This window comes from Sceloporus occidentalis, unplaced genomic scaffold (assembly GCF_023333645.1).
Source record: "Sceloporus occidentalis isolate IW3139 unplaced genomic scaffold, rSceOcc1.0.p SCAF_165, whole genome shotgun sequence".
In the NCBI taxonomy this organism is placed as follows: Eukaryota; Metazoa; Chordata; class Lepidosauria; order Squamata; family Phrynosomatidae; genus Sceloporus; species Sceloporus occidentalis.
Genome location: NW_028317145.1, coordinates 1,956,871 through 1,973,643, shown reverse-complemented (window position 1 = coordinate 1,973,643; position 16,773 = coordinate 1,956,871). Strand labels below are relative to the sequence as shown.

General features: G+C 39.7%; 1 protein-coding gene across 4 annotated transcripts in view; it reads right to left on the bottom strand.

Annotated features, from left to right (window-relative positions):
* LOC149279478 (fermitin family homolog 2-like) overlaps nucleotides 1-13,659 on the bottom strand; it is a 31,117-nt gene extending 17,458 nt beyond the window's left edge. For all 4 annotated transcript variants that reach the window (XM_089501141.1, XM_089501142.1, XM_089501143.1 and 1 more), the window contains exons 1-2: nucleotides 13,503-13,659; nucleotides 349-582 (exon numbers count right to left, since the gene is read on the bottom strand). In XM_089501141.1, the coding sequence (XP_089357267.1) occupies nucleotides 349-582; nucleotides 13,503-13,659 (391 nt within the window). The remainder of the gene's footprint in view (nucleotides 1-348; nucleotides 583-13,502) is intronic.
* Nucleotides 13,660-16,773: the final 3,114 nt, after the last annotated feature.

The following is a 16,773-nucleotide window of genomic DNA, read 5'->3' as shown; positions in this document are numbered from 1 at the left end:
GACGTCTATTCTAACAGATCCGAAAACAGGAAGAAAGAAGCCATTGAGCTCAACATTTGGATGAAATCAATTAGCACTTCCAAAAGTATTCAGTGCATCCCAATGGAAATCAGTAAAGCCCCCATGCCCGATCACATGACCTTTAAAGGATTAGAGGGCCAAGGAGCAAGAACTTTGCTGATTTGAGAGATTCTACAACTCTGTGTTATTTGGTCTCCTACCTACTTGTTGACATGCACTACAGCAGTAAACATCTCTTTGCTAATGTGATCCATCCTAACCAACATATGGCAGGTCTGCAGAACGCTGGCTGCATTACAATGAGAGGTGGAGGAGTACTCTACTTACTGAAGGTCTTGCAGATGTCTGAAACAGCTTTGAAGACCCTGTCCGAGAAGTTTACTTTCACCTTCACATACTTCATGTTTGGTAGCTGCAGCCGGAGCAGTTTGTGCTGTGGGGTGAATTGCAGTTTGGCGTCTGCTTGGATGCCATATTTGTCCAAGGTCCAATGAGTTTTCAGAAGCCAGGTTTTCTTCTTCTCCCACCATAGGGCATGATCAGACCAGTCTTTCTTGACATCTGCATAGCAAAGAGTATTACAAATGAAATAAATGTGTAATTTTCTAACGTTATATTCCCCTGCAGGAATAAAAGCTGTGGAATAATTTGGCAGCCAAGAACAAAAACTTCTCCAAATGATTATTAAATATCAATGTCTTATTGTATGCTATTAGAAGTGGGTCTTGAATCCTTTAGTAACACCTGGACTGTAGATATTTGCTTATCTTTTGCATTTCAACACAATGACAATGTAGATCACCCAGACAAAACCCAGACTCTAGGCATAGATTGAACCAGAAACCAAAAACATTATTGCAGATTTATAATATACATAATATATTCAACCTACACATGATTGTGCAACTTAATGTGACACAGAACCCCTTTACCCACTGGTGGAAAGCGGAATGAGTACTGGGTACTGACTGTGTAGAAATGGGATTGGTGTACAAGCCCTCAGATGGCTTCTAAATATTTATAACTTGTCCAATTTTTATGTCTTAATCAATAAAACATAAAAGCCTGTAATACTATGCATTTCAAGGCGGTACCAATCACATTTCTTAAAACGCATAATCCTTTTCTACTCTTTGCATGAGAACAGAGGAGGAATTGGGTAGAATGTTGAGTGCAATATTTGGCTTTTTTATGCAAGTCATGTTTGTCCCATTTTATCGCCAGTCCAAGTTTTCACAAGAGATTACGTTTCCGCTGAGACATTTTCATGCCGGAGTTGTACCACAGCTGCTAATTTGATAAAATGTAGTGCTTTTCCATAAAACATTTCTGTTAGACGGCTTAATTTAATGCTGGTCTAAACCAATAAGATTTCTTGGCCAGTTGTTATGCAGTAGGAATCGTGCGCAAGATGAAGCCAGGCTAAATTTAAAGAAAGGAATAAATAATAACATGAATGAAATGCAAACTCCCATCCTGATAGTGTCAGGAGAGAAAACAGTACTTATTAAATTACTTTTTAAAGAAATAGAAAACAATTTTCATCAATTGAAATCAGAAATAACCCTGAACGGACTATAAATATTCTTATAGCAAAATGCCATCAATACCTAATTTTTCACATCAACCAAGACTTTATATAAAATAATTTATCATTTTTTCCCCAAACAAAAACAAAATAAGTTTCTATTAAAGGTTAGCTGCAAAAGCATTCCATTTGAAAGACTGAGGTATAGTAAGCCAAGTGTCCAATGGTAAACCCTACGAATTGGTGCCACCAGTGGCCTGAACGGACCACCATTTAATGGCACAATGAATAAAAGTCAACAAGGTTGCTTTCCTATGCAATATACACATTCACAGTAAACATCTGACATTATCCCATATCTGTCTCAATAAGTAAAATTGTTCCAGCTGTTCTCTGCGGCTAGAGATTGGCATCTTGGCTACCATCAAGCATTGTATTGATCTCGCCATCTACTTTGCACCTGATAACTGGAGGACTAACAGGGAGTCCACAACAGCCCCCTATAAGCACAGCGGCTCCTTTCCAACAATAAACGTTTCCTGTAAATGACCCTATATAGTTAGAAAGGAGCCGCTTTCCTATGAGGGGCTGTTGTGGAACCCCTGTTAGTTCTCCAGTTATCAGGTGCAAAGTAGATAACACAAGATCAATACGGCTGATGATAGCCGAGATGCCAATCTCTAGCCACACAGACAGCAGAGATACAGCCGGCATTACTTGATTTATTGACAGGGAAAAGGGATAAACCACAATCTGTAACTGCAAATATTTATAAGTGTTTCATACTGCACTCACTCCGTAGTCTTGTCCCCAAAGCAAAAAAAAAAAAAAAGCCAAGAAAAAAAAAAACTATTTTTTTTTACCCTGTTTTAGTACCAAATGTATAATGAGGAATAAAATGGTAAAGCCCATGGGAAGTATTCCAAGACCAACTCAGTTTAGTACTTTGATGGTAGCCTATTTCCAGAGATCCATTGGAGCAGTGACGTTCTTAATTATTTTTTTTACCCGATTGGGCTACTAAAAAAGGCAAGGGAAGTATCCAAGAGACAAAAAAAGAAAACAAACACAACCATTCATTTTAGGAAAAGGCAGGCTTAATAAAAGGACAGAATTAATCTAATGAAATGCAGCTAAAATCAAAAGCCAGTTCCACAAACCTAAAAAAATAAAAAACACATTCCTTACATCCTGGCCACAAAAAGGAGATATATGCGCGTTTTATTACACCGACTGCGCCGCATCACTTCCAGGCAGTGAAATTATAGTTATTTGCCTGCCAGTAACAAGCAAATTGAGAAGGGGAAAAAAAAAAAAAAAAATTCAAAAAAAAAAAAATCATGCATGTAAAAATGCCAAGAACAAATTATATTCAAAATAGCGAATAAGTAACAGGTTCCCCGACGTTGCTTAACAATGGAAATATAAAAACGTATTGATATTTAGATGCCAACACCAAAAAAAACAAAAAAAAAAACACATGGTCATGACTCCCAACACTGAGCAGAAATTCCATTCAGTAGGTGCAGTAAATATGCCCTCTGCCTTGGACTTTACCCCAGGAATGGACGGGTGATGGAACCACATAGGGAGCCAGCAGGTACGATGGTGAAGAGGGGATTTTTAGTAATCATAAACACAGTTAAAACAAACTGATAACTTTGTTGAAGTAAAGCAAGTCACGTAAATGGCTGAATTGGAAAGCATATCGAATCAGTACCCCCTTTGCAGATTTTTTTTGTAGACATCAATGGTCAGTCTTAATACTTTGGTTGAAAAACCAACAACCAACTCAGGACTCCCGGTAGACAGCACTTTAATTATATGAATTCCTTCTGGCACTCCGCTATGGAAAAATTAACCCTTGTAAAATGTTGGCAAAGTTCCGTCTCATTGCATTATGCCCTAATTTAGGGAGCTGCTCATTCAAGTGCTTTGTAATAATAGAATCCCTGCGAATGCCAGGGATACCAAGTCACGGATTAGGTCTACAAAGACACACGTTAAGAGTTCTGGCACTGTAGCAGTTTTATTAGCAGTATTTTAATAAGAAGGCATCAGGGCACTGCAAATCGCTTTGCTGGATCATTTTTTACAGGTCCCTCCTCGCTGGTATTTTAATCAGAAGAGATTTGTGCGAGGAGGTTTTGTGGAATAACCAGATAAAGAGGTGACTACAAAGACACCTTGAAAAACCCAAGTATGGCTCCTAGCAACAGCTCTAGGTGTTGTAAGCTTCTCCAACAGTTTCCAGACCTGGTGCCAAGATTATGAGGAATTACCAAGAGGGCAATAACTAAGAGCGTTATTACTGCAGTGTCCTTCCTGCCATGAGAAAGACATCCAATTTTCATACAGAAAATGCTTCTTTGGAGGAAACCCAAAACATTTTAAATGCACATTATTACATATTCAGCCATCCCCGGACAAAATCCACATAGAACAGCCATCTCTGGCATGGAGGAACAGGCTCCTAAGGCAGGCATATAATAGTTTAAAACACTGCTCCAATCCAGAGGACTTTACCTATAGCGTCTACACATGGATCACACTGGACAAATCAGGAGGAAATAAGACAACGCACCAATAAGAGGGCATGGCAAAGTGTGGCAAGAACTACCATCTACATGGTACTCTAGGGCCAGTAGACATGTTTGGAGTCCAGTCCATATTTGTTTCCAATTAAAAGATTTGGGGAGGGGGGTGTAAAGATGACAACCACTCAACCAGGCAGTTGAACCATCATCTGGACATATTCAGACAACCTAGAAACCGGTAGACGTAACCCGATTTTTGGATTTTTTTATTTATTTATTTTTTTATTCTTACTTGAAAGCGTTAAGGTTGTCTAACTGGAACATAGCAAAGCATCCAGACCGATAGCCCTTCAAAATGCTTTCCTGTAACTTTCTGTTGTATGACGGATTCAGGCCACGAGTAAGACTTCAGACACTAAGTAAGAGTGGACCTTGATGAAGTCAGAAGGAAGGATTAGTTAATCTAGAACAGATAAACTTGGTAAGGGACAAGTGGAGGACCAACAGGAACATGGATGTAACCATTTAACATGATGCAACTCATTCCCTCCTTCCAGGAGAAGCCCCCCGGGAAGACCATGAAGTTAAGTCACTGACCAGTGGATTACTGTAGCAAATGTGACTTTTTATTATATGTAGAACATGTGAAACACACATATGCAGCTCCCCCCCAACATGCATGGGGAATCAGTTTTCCTCTATACACATTTTTTTGGCAGCTCTCCGAGCCAGAGACAGCTACAAGACCAAACGGAGTTTTCTTTAAATCTTATCCAAGCTTCTACAATGAACACGTTTCCGAGTAGCAGTCAGTATGGAACACTAGCGTTCCAGAAAGGGTTAAACAAACAAGTCAAAAAGCACGGAAGCCACAGAAAGATCCAGAGAGCAGTTGAAAGACCATATTCTGATGCTGGAAGAGATTGGATTCAACATCTGGATTTGATCAAGGCTGTCCACAAAAAGTGTTCTCTTTCACTGGCTGGATTGCCACGTCACCAGAGTGGCAATCCACCCCCTGCAAAACATCCGCTCAAAACTAGGTAGAAAGAAATGAATCATTTTATCCCAAAGACAAAAAGGCATAATACTAAATGGTCACAAAAAGAAATGTATGCCATAAGAAGAAAAAAAAATAAAAATAAAATAAAATATATATATATATATTTGCTATAAACATTTTATAGAAGCATCAGATCTCCCACAACATCACTACATTTACTGAAACAAACCAATCTACTTTACCAAGAATTAAGATTAAAACTTTGTATGTGGCTTTATTCAGTGCATCTGTTCTTTGTTATAATTTACAGACATCTCATTTTCATTGAAAATTAGATTTGATGGACACCCCCTTCTACCTTCATAATCAATTTTTCATGATACAATTTCAATTGTTAAAAGAAATAGAAGATAAAAAAAAAGGGAAGTTCCAGTACAGGCATTCTTATGACATCACAGCAGCTGACACAGCTGGAAATTGATTGGAAACATGTGGAGAACTCTCCCACTTTAAAAGGAGAAGTAATGAGACATTTTGTCTATGTAGATCTCCAAAAACCAAGTTAAATAGAGTGTGAAACAGCCAAAGGCAAATAGAATGCATCGTGCACAGAAAATCAACTTAAAGACTCTATACAGACATCCACAGCCAACGGCAATAGGTTCCAAGCCACCACTTTTCAACTTTGGAAAGATCCAAGACATTCGCTAAATTTACTTTCTTCATAGCCCATGACCCCAAATGAATGGTGTTACTCAGTCTAATAACGGCCACCTAGAAGGCACAAGGGTTGTTATGGCTGACCTACCTACTAAGCCTTCAGCACATCAGTGAGCTTTGTAGAACTTACCCCTTAAGTGTAACGGAATGAATGAAAAATTAAATTAGTTAATGATACGCTTTAATTGTATAGAGCATGAAAGCATTGGGGAAAACGAAAAGGGGAAGCCTATCATGGAAGGAGGGCCACTTTATTTTTGATGGTAGGTCAGTAAACTTTCTATATTAAGTATAGACCATTGCATACTTCATGATTTAGATGTTCATTCCACCTAAATGAAGACCCTTTTACGTTCCTGAAAGCTTACCCGACTCTTACAGCTAACTGTATGAATGTAAGGTGAGGTCATGGTCAAAGAACTGACCAAAGGTTAACCAAAAATTTTTGGGCAGCTTCATGACCTACCAGGTCTATTTCTGTACCAAGGCAAGTGTTTTTTTTAAACCAAGGACAAAGTAGTTTGCACTAACTCATAAGCAGTTTCAAACATACACTAACATCTATGAATGAGTGAACAGATCACCGTGGTCTGGCTTGACCGATGAACATTATGAATGCCATGACATACCTAGAAAAAAAAAAAAAAATTGCACCCATTGTTTAGAATAGTTATGAAATCAACATTATTGATCATTCCTGTGATTTGCCGGGTGCGCAGGGCACGTTTCTTTGGCAGCACAATTGTCATCTGATGGATTATGTCCGCATCATACAGTATATCCACCAGAAAACAAGGCTAGCTTGTAACAAACTGCATAAACCACCATTTATCATTAAAAGCTACAATTTTCAGTTCCACAAAATCACAGGAAGACCATAAAAAGCACCGCTGATCGGGTGTTTTGTTAATTTTTTTTTTTATTTCACAGATTGAAATTCCAAGAACGCATTCTAGAAGTATCTTAAAAGTGGTTTATTTATCCAGGATAATTTTTCTCTTTGATGGATAAAATCAGCAAACAGAAGCAGTCATCCAAAATATTAAAGTCTATGAAACACCAAGCTGTAAATCAGGGACTCCATTATTATAAAGTCCTCCTTGCGTTTACGGCCGAGGACAATCCTAAGCATTCCACGTAGAGCGCGTCATTTTCTCAACCAAGAGAAAGCGACTACGAAAGGAAAGCGGCAGACAAACCTGGGATCCACAGTCTGGCACCTTATGTCTCAAAGCAATTCCACCAAAAGTCTGAATAAACGAGGCACAGAAAAACCTCACAGGGGGGGGGGGGATTATAATGTTAAATACAATCTGATTATCTGTGCTTTAATAAGGAAAGAAAAGAAATTGTAGCTATAGAGCAGAACAATGCATTTTATTGGCCGCAAAAAGGCTTCTACTAAACGTCTACTTACAAAGTAGGAGCGAAGTCATTTCCTACACAGGAAAGAATCCTTAAAAACACATCTAAGCCTCAGCAGAGGGAAAGTACGCAAACATATGTTGGGACGGGGGCTCTTCTGTATTTTTAGTATTGCTGAGTTTTATTACAATGAAGAATAAATGCTCATTTAAAATGGCCAACCTAAAATAAACCCTCAACGCAGCAGCATCAGACTGGACGCCGGATATTAGTCGCCTGCACCTGGTGGTCCAGCTCAAGAGTGCCGAAATCTGCATGGGCACTACACGGCCTCAGGGTCCTCCGAGAATAGGCGCTGGTACATCAATCAGTGTGTCAGCCGTGCACATGAGGGGATTCTTGAAACCTGCCTGTTTTGGGGTAAAGCGCAGAGACGTCTAGAATCCTCCAACATGGAGCCAACAGATGCGAAACCATGACCCCATTCAATCGCCCAACAGCAATACCAGTGATCAAGACTATGGCAGGGCCAGAAGATAGATATATATATATATATATGCATGTAGTTGCAACTCTTTACAGATCTTAAAATAATAATAGTATAGTTATTATTATTAGCCCTGTTCCACGTATTCAAAACAGACTGCTTTCTCCTAAAGAATGTTCAGCTAAAACAGATCAGGCATTCTTTTCCTCTCAAGGTTTAATCGCACAAAATCAACCCAGATAATTGTGAAAAGTCCTTTTCAGTTTCTACAGCAACCACCCAATCAGTAACTGCTTTTTGTGTCATGTCATGTGCAAATTAACCATTCAATCAAAAACATTGAATGAAGCAAAAAATGTTGACATCAAATACTTCTGGGAAGGGTTCCGGTGTTTACCGCCATCAGGAATGTTAATATTTAAGTACAAAAGAAGGTAAAAGTACACAGTAGGTGGCCACAAGATATAGTTGGAGCTGGCTTTCAAGTCACCGTCTTTAAATTATTAAACTACTATCCCTGCGACACGCAAAACGGTACTAGAGTTGCCAAATGAATACTCTGAATCTGGGTAGCCTGGACTACCAGGGGTAGAGATGATGGATACCCTCATCACTCAGAGTTCTACAAAAACACAAGTGTGGATTTGTGGTGCACATGGGAATTTCGTTTAAGGTCACAAGTCCCAAAGTAAGAAGTTTTTACTTTTTATCAAAATCTAGAGACTGTAAATCATCTGTTTTATTTTATAATCTGCATCTATCATAAAAAATCCCAAACAAATGAGCCAGGGGTTCCATCACAAATGCTGACACGCAGAGCTGTAACTGCCTCAGGTGCTGCCCTAGGCCTGACCCAAGGCAGTACCCTCAGCCACCACCTCTATGCCTTCGGATGCAGTCTATGCTGGCCTGTGCCGATGGGCCGCCTGGGGAAAGCAGGGATCTGGCCTGTAAAAGACTCATTGAGGAGCAGCACAAAGAGGCAATCTGCCCCTGGACCTGTAGCCCAAACCAGCCTGGGCCAAAAAACATTGCTGCTCCTCTATATAACCATAAAAATAGTTTCTCTCTATCTCAGGTATATCGAAGATGTCTTCCACCTATTACACTACAGTTACCATCAGCCAAGTCTGGATTTGTGTAATAAGGGGAGGACTACAAAACGGAGAGCTGAGGCCAGTTCAGGTGTGAAACAGAACAAACTCAAAGGCCAAACTCCTAAATCTGATCTACATACCAAAAAACAAACAAACAAAAAACACACACATTATATATATTATGATAATATCTCACTACAGAAAGGTTCTTGCATTGGATGACTGGTGCCAGCAGTTTTACTTTACCAGTTTTTACTTTTTTGGCAGCAGTTTGAATCCAGTAGAATGTTTTGTGTTTTTTAAAGAAACACACACTGTTCTGATAGCGCAAAGTGTAAACAGGTGCTTAAATCCCAAACAAACTCAGATTATCCAGATTTAACATGTGCTGGTCAGCAACAAGCGAAACGTACGTGTCCCAGAAATACCAGCAACATAGCGTGAACATTAACTAGAGAGTAGAGTTTGCAACACCAAGAGCCTATCCTAGTGAGCATCTCATTCAAAAGGCTGAGCTGGCCCTGTATAATGCATGGTTAACGCGAGGAGTCCACGTCAAGACACTGACTTAAAGCTTAAGCCCTTTTATTCAGAAACAGCCTGCAAGGACTAGACGCAAAGACACGACTAGTAGAGTATCGAAGGCGTATCCGAGAATACGACAGGACCTGAAGAGCTACAACACATGGGTCTCACGCAGCAAAAGATAAGGCTCTGAAGTCAGGGTATTAAAAGGATCTTTTTCTATAACCCGTCCATCAGTTTAAGATATCGGCACTCTACCCATCGCTCCGTCATTCACCAAAGTTTGCTTCCGCCGATCCTGATTGGTTACTCACTTTTTCTGAGTTAAGACTCTCAAGAAGTCCTTTGGAGCAATAAAGTAATTTGGGACTATGTACATTATACTATGTACATATATAATTTTACACATTACCGCGAACAATTGCACATTTATTTATTTTTTGCAGCCTCCCAAAGGGTTCATGTTAATTCGGTCAAATGCTCCAAATCAAAGCAATATGATAATCAGAGAGAAATATCGTGTAAATGACCTCAAAGAAAATCAATAATTCCGAATGCAGAGAGCTGCGGTTCGGTTGCGTCATTTCTGCAGACTAATGGCTTTATTCTGACAACTTAAATGGCTCGGCAGGAGTCACCTTGAGCAGCGCTCTCGCTTGCATGCTGCAGTGTAAAAATAACCGTCAGAGCTTTTGCTTTGAAGAGAGTGCATTAGAAGAGAGCGAGAGAGCAACTGGTGTGCCTTCAGCCAACAAAAATTCTGTTTTTCCTTTCATGGCCTTGGGAGAAGGAATGGATTATAGCATTTGGAGAATTAAGCTGCATAGGCCCCCTTTTTATCTATTAAAACATGAGTCACAACAAACGTAACTGCTTTCCAAGTAGGAAGAAGCGAGATGCAAGGCCATGTGTTCGTCTTCTGCCTTAGTGGAGTATTTAGGAGGGCTTTAGTACACGCCTGGGGCAGAATGGCGCAGAGTACAGTGGCATATTAAAGGGGGAAAACATCCAAAGAATTGTCTTTCCAAAACAGACCAATACAATGTTTCTTTGTGTGTGGCTTTGAAACAAAAAAAAGATTAGCGCAATAGGTTAGACGCAAGAAGGTTAGAGAGCTTTGTGGAATAAAATATGGATTAAGTTTACAAACAAATACCCCATTCATGCACCGAGATCGAGAACTAAAGAGCATAGTTTTTAAAAAGGCAAAATTCTGGGTAATCTTAATAAAACCTTAAAGAAAAGAACGTTGACCGAGACATCGAACGTCCATGGATCGAGACAAATTCAGAGTTTTAAAAAGGTAGGTCCAATAACAGATGGTTTAAACCACTCATGCCAGACACATGGCCCTTAAAATGATTGTGTATGGGCCCCTATATTGTTAAACATAGTACTATAGACCAGGCTATTAGATCAGATGCTACATTTGCTTGAGCTCCTAGAAGAATCAGATATTGACTCCCTCGTTTATGCAGGGGACTACCACTCTTACCCCTTAAAGGAACAGATTTTTTTTATAGCCATCAGCCAGACAAATGTTTGTCTCGTGCATGCCCTTCAAAGAGAAACAAATGGAGTTTCATTCACTCACTATTATCTCCCATAGCGTTAATGTTGAGCCCTGTGTCCAGCAGTCGGTGATGATGGAAAGCTGCCCTAAGCAAACCAATGTGCCACCTAGAAGATAGAGACTGCAGAGTGTCTTGCCCAGAAGGTGTCCGCAGAGAAAGGGGAGAGCATTTACCTAAAAGGTCATAACAAAAAGCCAAGACTATTCCTTTAAAGCAGAAGCTAAAGCACAGAGAACAATTACTTCTTTGATAAGATACTTTGTATTTGTTCTGTGCAAAAAAAGTATATCATTGCGGGAACCTGGATACAAGTGGCTCATCAGGTACTTGCCCAAGTACCCCATTTGGAATATTCTTACGTAGTGACACAACGAGTGTGGTTTCAGATGGGAAACAATACAGGAAATGTCATTTCCCTCCCCCTGAATGCCATTGAAGAGGCACGTTAAAGCGACACGCAGGAGAGGAACAGCCACCACAAATCATCACAAAGGAAAGACCAGGATCAAGAACGTTGAATTGGTAATTAAATGAACGTTGTGTAAATAACTATAGTAGGGCCACTGATCATCCACAGGACCACCAGTCACAACCTTCAAAGGTCACAGATTAAATAAATAAACATCTTTCTATGTAGCCGATGCCAGATAAATTGTGTATCCTTAGCATGAATGAGACCTTCGTATTTACAAGACATCAGAGAGCACGAGAGGAACTCAAGGATACCAGGTAAAAAAAAATTAGACCTATAATAAAATCCATGATGTGCGGCCATTAGTATCCAACTAGTAGATGTTCCTGACAGCAGAAGTAACCCCAAAAAGTAGCTGAAAAGAGGCCTTAAAATCTGCTGCCTGAACAGACACCACCTTTTTTATTAAAGCAGGTTAAGATATGAAGATAAGAAACTTATCTGCAAACCATCTGGAGAGGCCAGCGAGGCATACTAATGTTAAGGCTCTACACGGGCATCTGTCTTTTATAAAAAGGTTTCTTGAAGCATCTAGGGATGTCTGCACCAACTTTAAATCCACCCCGCAAGGCCAGTAACCAGAATTTACAGCGATACACGCGTTGCACCAATATAATAATATTTTAGCACCCATGCAGAGAAATAATCGAGGCGGCAGCAGTAACCTCGGAACATATTCAACCATCGCTGAGTTTTATTATGTTTGCATTAAAATATCTCTCTAATAGAAAGGCCTCTATGGTCTTCCATTGTTACAGCAAAAAAAAAAAAACCCACAAAAATAAAAACACTTTCCACCAAATTATTACATGCCATATAGAACATTTTATGAAACATCATCAGGCCGTGAATAGTTACAGTCTTAATACTGGGAACAACTGTTCTTGTGAGAGCTTCCCGTGCCTAGAGCGCTGCTGTCTGACCCACGTTTGGATACATTTTTTCGGTTTATCCCCAGCTCCTGTTAATATGTTTCATTTTGATGTTCTAATAAAACCACACAGAATTATACAAAAAGGAGTTAACACCGACACTTCAAACTTCTCTGGATAGGACATTAGCGCTTTAATTCGCCTACCTAAGAGTATTTTATCTCGTGGTAACGGAGAAGCGGCAAAGCTTCCATATGTGATGAAATATCTTACCTCCCTTCTCCCCAGACGTTGGCTGCCTCAACCAATCTCTAACAATCAGCAACTTAACAGGGAGAGATAACTTAATCCGGATCATGCAGATCACGTGAATCCTAATAAATGTTTAATACGTATATATTTTTGATATTTAAAAAAAGTAAGCCCCATCACATGGATTTAGTATCCTGAACTGTAAAAATACTATAGTTATGAAACGTAAGATCACATACACCTCATTCTAGATCCGATTGTTTCACGAACATCTCAGTACAAGATCACCCAGAACTAAAAAAAGGCATTCTGCCCCAGTGACCCTCCGCCAAGAGCTCACGTGTTTCTCTAGCTATTCATTGAACCGTCATGGGTCAGATATTCTATTACCGATGACATTTTCCAGATATCATTCTTGCACATTTTCAAAGTCATTCTTCGTCAGGGACTCGGCCAACTCTAAACAAACCTTTCATAAACCATTTAAAAGAAGTCCAGATTATGAGACGCATTTCTTATGTCCGGTTTACTCGTTATACAACGCCACAGAATATAATAAATCAATAAGTAATCCAAAGGACCCTAGATGACCCCTACTTTGGATGCCAACTACAACAAGAAGGTACAAAAAAAACCAAAAAACACAAATCAACAGCAAACAAACAGACTTTTACCAAACACATCTAAAGATTAGTAATGTAAACAGATATGGCTTAACACGCATACTGTCCATTAAATAACCATTGGCTTGCATTTTTCTGAAACGCTCCTACAGAATTGGGCATTTCAGATGGTTAACCCTTACTGAGCCAAAGTCTAGGTCTGCAAGGCTTTAACACAAGCCCTGTGGCGCTTAAAGGGTTACTCCACCATGCAACAGATACTCAAAAGCCGCACAATAAAGGTATTCACAAAGATCATTACTTTTTTTTCCCCCTCCCAGCCACGTTAAAATAAAATGAATTCATTCTTTCTGACTAAGGGGGGGATGGGAGGTTGGCCGGGGAAGCTGTATGACAGCCACACCTACCCTCCCATGTGCAACTTACCAAGTTTTTCCACTAATTTCAGCATCACCCCTCCAATATGCACTTCCCCGGTGACTCTTAGGGTGACATCCCGGCTGAGATCCGTTACGTGGATACTTAACTCCCAGGTTCCATCCGCATAGCAGCCATCTGGCATCCTTATACCATCCAAAGCCATCTTTTTTTCCTGTTACAAGAGAGGAAATGACATTCCTATTAGCAGAGAAGGTTTGTTTATTTTACACAGAGACAATCAATGGAGATACATTTATGGGGCTACAAGCATATGGTGATGGGGGGGGGGGGGGTTAGAAGTAGAGGGGAAAAAAAAAAAAGTGTTAAATAAAAAAGATGTTATTTTGTATAACAAAAAAAAGCAAAAACACAAACTGATGTTGCAGAATTCCATAGACAAACACAACATAAAAAAATGAAACAAATGTATCAGATGATTTGGTTTTTTTTATGCATCTTAAAGTGACCTAAACTAGGAAACCCCCAAACACTATCCATGATGATGCAGAGTCTCTGCTCCCCACCCAGAGCAGCAGTTAGGAGACACAGCCCAAGGAAATCAGGGAGGATTTCAACCAGAATAAAAAAGGGAAACCAGCAAATGTTTAACCAAAACCACAAATACAGAGAAATTCCAGACAAAAAAAAAAACAAAACCAGAAAGAGTGGAGCTTTAAATCACACTCCAGCATTAACCCTTTCAGTGCCACAGAAGAGGGCGCAAAGCTTTGCTATTAAAGTATATAGAGGGCAAGAAAATCATGATTAACCCTTGTTGTGCCGTCAATGCCAGTAACTGCATGTATCAGGGGTAATCTCCCAGAACAGCTCTCCTCCCCACAGATCAGGATCCCTGCAATCGTTTCTTCTATTTTTTTTCTCTTTTCTGTCCTTTTCAGCCAAGCAAATCATCCATTTTGCTATTTACACATCCTCTCTCTCTCTCTGCAAACCGTTGTTCACCTGTTCCCAAAGTTAACAAACCGGTCCTGCTGCTTCCAAGCCGGTGTATTATTAACTTTTTGAGGCTGTGGAGGGAAGAGGCTGTGTTGGGGAGGAAAGGAGGGAAGGGGGTGGGAAGCATGAAATAAGAGGAGTAAGCAAAGGGTACCCTAAAAAAAAAAAAAAAGCCCTGAAAAGCATGCACACTCACCTTCTGTCCTCCCCTCTTCTTGCAGTCTGTACTCAAAGAGTTAAATGGAGGGAGGGGGGGGGGGTAAAGATCCAGACACCCTCTCTCTGCAGCCTGAGCTCTCTGCTAATGGAGTCCCCAAAGCTCCTCTCTCCAAGGCTCTGATCACGTCACTGCTACTCAATCTGGTTCCCCTGCTGCTGCAGCTGGGCACTCCCCTGCCTCAGCTTCCTTTATCTATCACTGATTGGGACCTACAACTGCAAAACTGGGGAGAGGAGGAGGAATAGTAGGGGAGGAGTAAAAGGGGGGGGTGTAGAAAGTACCAGCCCCAAAGAGAAATGATGCCTGGTCCAGCAAAAGTCAGTGGGAAGAAAGTCTTCAGGAGTCTCCGCAGCCTCTGGCCTTTTATGGAAGTGAATTAAAAGCCAGGATTGGATCCAACATCCGGGACTCAGGGAGGTGGAGGGGCGAGAGGAGAGTTGAGAGGGGAGAGGAGGGCTGGAGGCAGAGACTGGCTGTCCCGTTATACACCACCCAGCACTGCGCTCCTTTATGGCTGCAAGGTTCTCAGCTTTCTCACCCTCTCTGGATCTACACACTAGGAGGGTACAATATCTAATACAATACAATATAACATCATATAATATAGTATATATTATTATACTGTATGATATGATATACTGTATGATATTATATAGTATATAATATCATACAGTATAACATATAATATAATACAGTATAACATAATATAATGTTATATCATTTCATATAGTATAATATATATAATGCAATACAGTATAACATAATATAATATAGTATAATATAATGTTATAATTTCATACAGTATAATATATCTAATACAATACAGTATAACATAATATAATGTAATATAATATCATATAGTATAATATAATATATAATACAATATAGTATCATAAAATATAATAACATACAGTATAACGAAACATAGTATAATAAAATATAATACAGTATAATATAACACAAACAGGCTTCAGATTCTGCAGAACCTCTTAGATGACAGATCCTGTGCACTTTACTCTCACCCCTATGTTAAATATACATATTTATTATATTAATTTATGCACCAAATTAATACTCATTAAATCCACTTAAATGTTTATTTCTTATCACATAATTCTAAATTCTCCTAACTTTAGAGACACAGAGAAGAACCAACTGGACCATCTGTCCTGCCCTTTTATAAATCACTTTTACTTTCTAAGGACAGCTTTAAGCACATCCCAGGCTTTCTTGAATATCGTCTACTGTACCACATCCTTTGGAAGTCTGCTCCAGGTATCTACTACCCGTTCTGCAATGTTGAATGGTCACATTTTACCCCAATATCATGGAACTTGAATTCAAACCCACAACGAGGTTGGTTTGTTGTTGTCTGACAAGAATTGCATATTATAATATAAATAAAGGTTAATAAATGTTTAAAAACATAAGAATGTTTATAAATGTTTTACAAAAACAACGCAAATACAAATTATCCGCCACATTCTGTGGGTAACAATGCGAAACGGCTTTTTAATTCCCAACGAATTGATGTGCTTGCGTTTAACCCTTTACTTTCCAAATTTGGAAACCCCTTAGAAATGTGCACAATCAGCACCCCCCACACATATTTAATGATGTTGTCTTTGTCTAAAGATTTTTTATGTGTGGGCTCCGTATGAGAGGCACGTGTATCGCTATTTAGGGGACCAATGCCTAAAAACAAAGTCAAATAGGCTCTTTCTGTTATCTCCGATGATGCAATCTTTGCAGTGAATAATCTTTTAAAGTATAATTTATTAAAATAGAGGAGCACACAACCTAAAAAAATTCAGATTCCTGGGTTCTGTCACACTCAGAGTACCAGAGGACCTTATGATGATCCTCCGAGACCAGGACAGACACAAAGGTGCACACGCAGAGAAGTAAAGAGAAGCCGCAGTCAGGATAAGCCGTATCAGTGCTGGGGTCAGAAAACCGGAGTTCAGGTAGTCGTGTAACAAAGCCAAGGACGGGTAGCCGGAGTTCAGGATAGTCAGGAATCAAGCTGGCCAGAAACAGGAACAACAATATAGAAAACTAGGATCGCTGTGACGGTCCCAGGTATGACCATCAGAGGGC